General features: G+C 33.8%; 1 protein-coding gene across 1 annotated transcript in view; it reads left to right on the top strand.

The window, feature by feature from the left end:
* The first annotated feature begins 992 nt into the window (after window positions 1-992).
* The window catches only part of ND-PDSW (NADH dehydrogenase (ubiquinone) PDSW subunit), a 30,621-nt gene continuing 25,613 nt past the window's right edge, over window positions 993-6,000 (top strand). The window contains exon 1 of the mRNA XM_081731999.1: window positions 993-1,219. Within this exon, the coding sequence (XP_081588125.1) occupies window positions 1,132-1,219 (88 nt within the window). The 5' untranslated portion in view covers window positions 993-1,131. The remainder of the gene's footprint in view (window positions 1,220-6,000) is intronic.

Below are 6,000 nucleotides of genomic sequence, written 5' to 3'. Positions count from 1 at the left end.
CTATCAATCTAACCCAATTCAACTTGAGTATCATAATTAACAATTTTACAATCTGAGTGACTTTGATATAATGTAGGTGATAGTTTTAGTGGGCAGAGTTTTATGGACTTTTCCAAGTCCATTTATTTAGTTAATATTGGATTAATAAAATAAATATGTTGTTTATTTATTTTGTATGCTCTTCTCTTAAATTAAATCAATAATCAATCATAGGTATCACAATTAAAATTCTTACTGTAATAGTGACTTCATTTTAATGTAGGTGGTAGAAAGCAAAATTTTATACGTGTGGCTTTACAATATGTCGTCAATTTTTTAAAAGATAAAACATACTCTATTTGCTCTAAATCCAGATAAACCCTCAGACTCTCTTTAGACTCTTGCTTTACTTTCACAGAAGTATGGCATGTGGTAGTTTTTAGAGAGTGAAGATTAAAGGACTTCGTTAAAGCTTGTCCCAGGCTGGTCTCAAGTAGCGATGAGCGCAAGAATCTTGGTCTTGCAGTTTGTGCAAAAGTTTTGCGTGCTGGCCCTCTACTTTCCGTTGGAACTCCTTCACGAATTTAACTTTTATTGTACCCAATTGTGACTATACATTTCTTTAACCAATTTTGACTAACTATTTTTCCTGATCTTGAATTTACACAATTTTTACTATACTACTGTTTCCTCAAGCTTATATTATACTATACTATACTATATATTACAGGCAATTCGACTCGAAAGTCGGTCAAAAATGGAAATGGCGGACGTCATTTGTAAACTTCTTTACAATTATTAAACCGAGTATTTCAATTTTTGAATTAAAGTTACACACATTTATAGCATACTTTTCTAATAAGGTTGATGCACCTATTAATTAAAAACACCGTTAATGGTGAAGAAGACAAGATATTAATTAGACTTAATCTGAGAGGTATGAGCACGTCTATAATTGCCGGGATAGGCAAGTTGCATTAGCAGCAGCAGAAGAAGAAGGTTTTAGCCTTTTGAAGAAAAAGAAGAGATTAGGCAAATTGCAACCGCAGAAGAAGAAGATCATGAAGGAGAGTTCAGAGGGTGTCTGGTGTTGTTTTGATTAGTACATAGTAGTTTCGAGTTAAATTTGAGTAACGATTTACTTTTATAATCATGCCGGAAGCTGAAGGCCGAAATCCTCTAGCCAGATTCATAAATTCAGCGTTTAATATATTGGAAAGCCCAGTAGTGTGGTTTAGAGGTAATGAAAATAGATCTGTTGAAAAATTCACTTAACGGTATTTTTAATTGGTGCAAATTTATTGTACGGATTCATTCGTAAATTCATTCCATAGACATTTTCAGTAAATAGACTTATTATAAACTTAAACAATCGTTTTCGGATTGTGGACTTGCATTCCTTTGCCAGATTCCCTTTAAGCGGGTTTCAATATACGTACATAGTAAGGATTCTGCTATGAACACTGGCATATTTTTGTATTTGGGAGACCAGAATGTTTAAGAGTTAAAGTTTCTGGACAATATTTAGCAGACGGGATCCAGCTATTTTTTCTAAAATATGTTACAATTTCGGTAGTTTGTATTCACATTAGGGTAGTTTGGGCTGATTTCAGTCAGGTTTGGTTAGTTCATGTTAGATTATATTAGTGTAGGGGTCCAACATAATTTTCGAAAAAATGATAGAATTTCGCTTCCAAATCTCAGAACACTAACCAATTTGTTCTGGGTGGCAATTAAAAAGCACGAATGCTATTTAACCGACTGAGGATAGAGCATAACGGGGGAGGAACGGGATGCATCAGTAGGGAGGAGGCGCGTCAGAGAAGATAGGTACAATAACGGGGATAGTGCAAAATAATTGCTTAAAAACATACATCTTACAAGTTAGATTATATATTTGTGCGTTATTAAAGACGTAATAGGTAATATCCAGATATGTTTTCATAGCTTGCATATTTTTATTCGAAAGTAAGCATAAACCATTGCTGGCATGGGCATCCTGTAACTATCGGGCATTTCTAAACTTGCGTGTGAAGTGTTACTACACTGACTTCAGATATTTCATAACAGTTTGTTTACTGTGGTAAATACTTACCTTATGGATGAATCCGTGCTCAGTAGGTTGGACTTTTGTTAAAGGTGTTTATATAGCTATATATATATACGTAGAAGCACATCTCACAAGTAAGAGCATAACATATTTAGGTTATTTACACGCTGATCTATTACAATATTATTAAACATATTTGTTCTGTAAATTTTATAAATATATAAATCCATAGGCAAGTCTTTACTTTGACCCGGACAGTGACTGCAACCGATTCATCTGACCCGGTTCCCGGAGCAATTTAGGAATCATTTCCCAAGAACGATTCAGTTCATTAGATCAGTCTAGGAATCAGTTCCCCGGAACAGACAACCTGTTATTCTCCCCCAGAACTCACTCTTAGACTACTACGGAGAATAGCAACACTTTTGGGAACTGCTTCCCAAACTACTCAAAAACAGCCACAAATAAAACTAACATACTTTACATGAAGTGAAAACTAGTTTTTAAACTAACGTAATCCAAACTATTACGAATTTAATTCTCAGCTAAAAATTTCAAAAAGATAAAAGTAAAATATGGACAGCTTATATTCGGAAATACCTAAAAAATCCCTCCAATCCCTCTAAAATATAGCTGGATAAAATAAACTCTTAAAAAAACATTTCGTAATTTTTCAAAAACACAAAACAAATCAAGAATAAAAATAATATCAATTAACAAATAAAAAACACTCACTGCTAATGACATAGGGATCCAGCATGCTCGTCGACCTCAACATGCAAACCAGCCTCACCTATTAAACCACCTGATTCTTTAACTTGAGTTTCTAAGCAGACCTCCCGACAAAACGTTAGCCAATCAGAGGCAGTTTTACTAATTAACGTTTTCACCGTGCCAGAACACTCATAAATAATAAACTCATAATTACTGATTCCACACGAACAAAATAAGACAAGAACACTTGCCCAATACTGAAGTTCACATTACTGAAAAATGTTCCTTTCCGCACAGACGTCGATTTATTAAAGGGAGCGCAGTTCCTTTATTACAAACACGAAAAACCAATAAACGTCAACTTTTACCATACGTCGAAAATAGCTTCGGTCATAACCGTCTAACTGAATTAAACCGAACAATGCTGCAAAGCAGGGTTGGCAGAAAAAAAAAGTTTTTATTGATTTTTTTTTTTTTGTTTGTTTGTTTGTTTGTTTAAATAATTTTCTCCGTATATTTATATCACATATGGACAGAAACAAGTTGGTTTCGCCTTGGTGTTATTATGCAACAACCGGGTTATGCTGGAAAGAGTCGCATAAGCTTAAAGTGGAATCCAAACCACTTCTCGGCTTACATTCGAGAGAAATTGTCCTGCATTTTAACTCGAAACAAGGGACTAATTGGCCACATAGCGATACGTCTGCCGACTCACTCACGAAGGACTCTTAATAAAAATACGTTGTACTGTTCTTTACATACTTGTTCATGTAATTGTCAAGAGTCATTTCAGAAGGACAAAAAGATAAACAATTGCACAAGTGAAGCCAATATACAGAATTACATATGTCAATTTCAAAGTCTGCAGAGTACAGAAGAACTAATTTAGTCCAAGTTAGTTCACTACAACTTTTATTAATCCAAATTAAAGAAATACAACGACTTAATTTGCATATCAGTAAGAAAAGTGAATAAAGGTACGAATTATTTAAGTCACTTTGGCTCTGACCTATTTATACATAAATAGATACCAAAGATACTTCTGATTTCAATAAATGCCTCTCGTGGGGTTTGTATGACCCCCTTCCCAAAGAAATACGGCATTTCGATGTATTTTATCAATAGTAAACACTATTAAAACGAAATAATATTTAGAATTTTTCTTTGATTGCAATTGCACAACAGTAATAACAAACTATTAAAAAAAAACACAAAAGAAACATTCATAAACTTACATATAAAGATGTTGCTTTTGTGGTATAATCTCTTTGACTAATGAATGAGGAATTTAGGTCGATATAATACGAATAATATACGGGAGTGAAACGTAATAACTCACAAATGTGTGTTCATCAAGATTCTAGGAACACTTACACTTTTACCAACATTTTTCGTTTTTTGGTTTAAACCAGCCAACCCTGCTGTAAAGCAGGGTGGAAAAAAAATCATGATTTTTTTTTAAAAAAATCATTTTTGTTGATTTTTTTTATTTAAATCGATTTTTTTTATTTCAATCAAATCTTTCTCCTCGTATAATACAAGTCACGAACTGAAGAAAAAGCATTAGGAATTAGTATTAAATGCCAATTATGCCATTTAAGTGAAAGTATTGGGGTTGAATTTTGAATTATCCCTAATCGTTAACCTATATCAATCCCAAACAATGTTTCTTAACCCTTTTAAATTATGACTCTTTTAAAGGTAAATTATAGACTTTCAGTCAAGCAGCTACAGCATCATCCCTATTTATCCTAGCACCATAGTACACACATCACTGTCTTTAGAATAGAGCAACTTTTGAAACGGTAACATTCACATTTCCCTGTCATGTCCCTGAAGCGGGAAATTTTGAGAGTAATCGGCATTTTTTTACTTTTTTTAAAAAAAAAAAATTTGACCCCTCTGGATTCCCCTGTGTTAACGCACATATCTCAAAATCAACTGGGAAATACTAAGGGGTGTACTAAATGTGTGTACAAAATTTCAAGCTTCTATCTTGAGTAGTAAGGGTGAGGAAACTATTTAACAATGAGCTAAGAACATTTCCACAATGCCCCAGATGACCCGGATATAATATAAAAATTTCCTCAGACATCCCTATTTATCCTAGGATCATGAATTGTACATTCTTCTCTTCAGAATAAAGCAAATTTTCAAACGGTACCCTTCAAATGTGTCCATCATGTATCTGGGGCGAGTAAATCACGAAAAAAGGAATTTTCTGTTAAATATATATATATATATATATATTTAAAATGTTTACCTCTGTGGACCCCTCCCCCTGTTTTAAGGCAGAGATCTGAAACAAATCTGAAAAATACTGAGGGGTGCACTGAGTAAATGTGCAAAATTTCAATCTTGTAGGTGCAAAATTAAACCCGCGAAAAATAGTATTCCCCAAATACCCCAGATTCCCGTATAAAATAGGATCTCAGATAACAGTTTCCAGAGAGATCACTATTTATCCTAGGAGCATAGTACGTACATCATTTTCTTCAGAATAGAACAGCCTTTCAAACGGTACCATTCATATGTCTCCATCTGAGGCGGAAAAATCACGAAAAAAGCTAATTTTTTTTGTTGTTAAATATATATATATATTTTTTTAAAACATTTTTGCCCCTCGGGACCCGCTGTTTCCACGCAAAGATTTAAAAACATCTGAAAATTATTAAGGGGTGCACTGAACGAGTGTGCAAAATTTCAGTCTTCTGAATGCAAAATGTAACCCGACAAAAAATAATAATAATACGCATAACAAAAAAATCTTTTTAAATTTATGACTTCATCACACACTATGCCTCAACGCAGAAAGGCGTAAAAGCATATGCAACGTGTTCTAAAGTGCCTCCAGCCTGAAGAAAACGAAGTAAAAAGCCTTATTGGTACTTTTTAATTGAATAAAGAAGATTCTACCCCATCACCTAAAAATAGGTGATATAATTTAAAAGATTAAGCATTAAGGAAAAAGTACAGCAACGTTTATCAAACTGACACTTTTTTCACAAAAGTTACTGATATTGGGCAGGGGCCTATTTTAGAAAACTCAGAACTAGCTTGCGGCATGAAATACATAAATTTCGCCTAAAGTTATAAAATTAACCACAAAAAAAAATGGAGAGGGGATAGGACCCCTCTAAATGCGCCCTATTATCTGGGAACAAACAAACAGACACGCACAAAAAAGACTTTTCATCTTAAATGTCGATGGTGATTTCCCCGTTGGAATAGTTAACGATTTTAAAACCCAAACCCAA

Source organism: Thermobia domestica, chromosome 11 (genome assembly GCF_964235325.1).
Source record: "Thermobia domestica chromosome 11, izTheDome1.hap1.1, whole genome shotgun sequence".
NCBI lineage: Eukaryota > Metazoa > Arthropoda > Insecta > Zygentoma > Lepismatidae > Thermobia > Thermobia domestica.
Note: the sequence above shows the minus strand (reverse complement) of the source record. Positions and strands in the feature narration are given on the sequence as shown.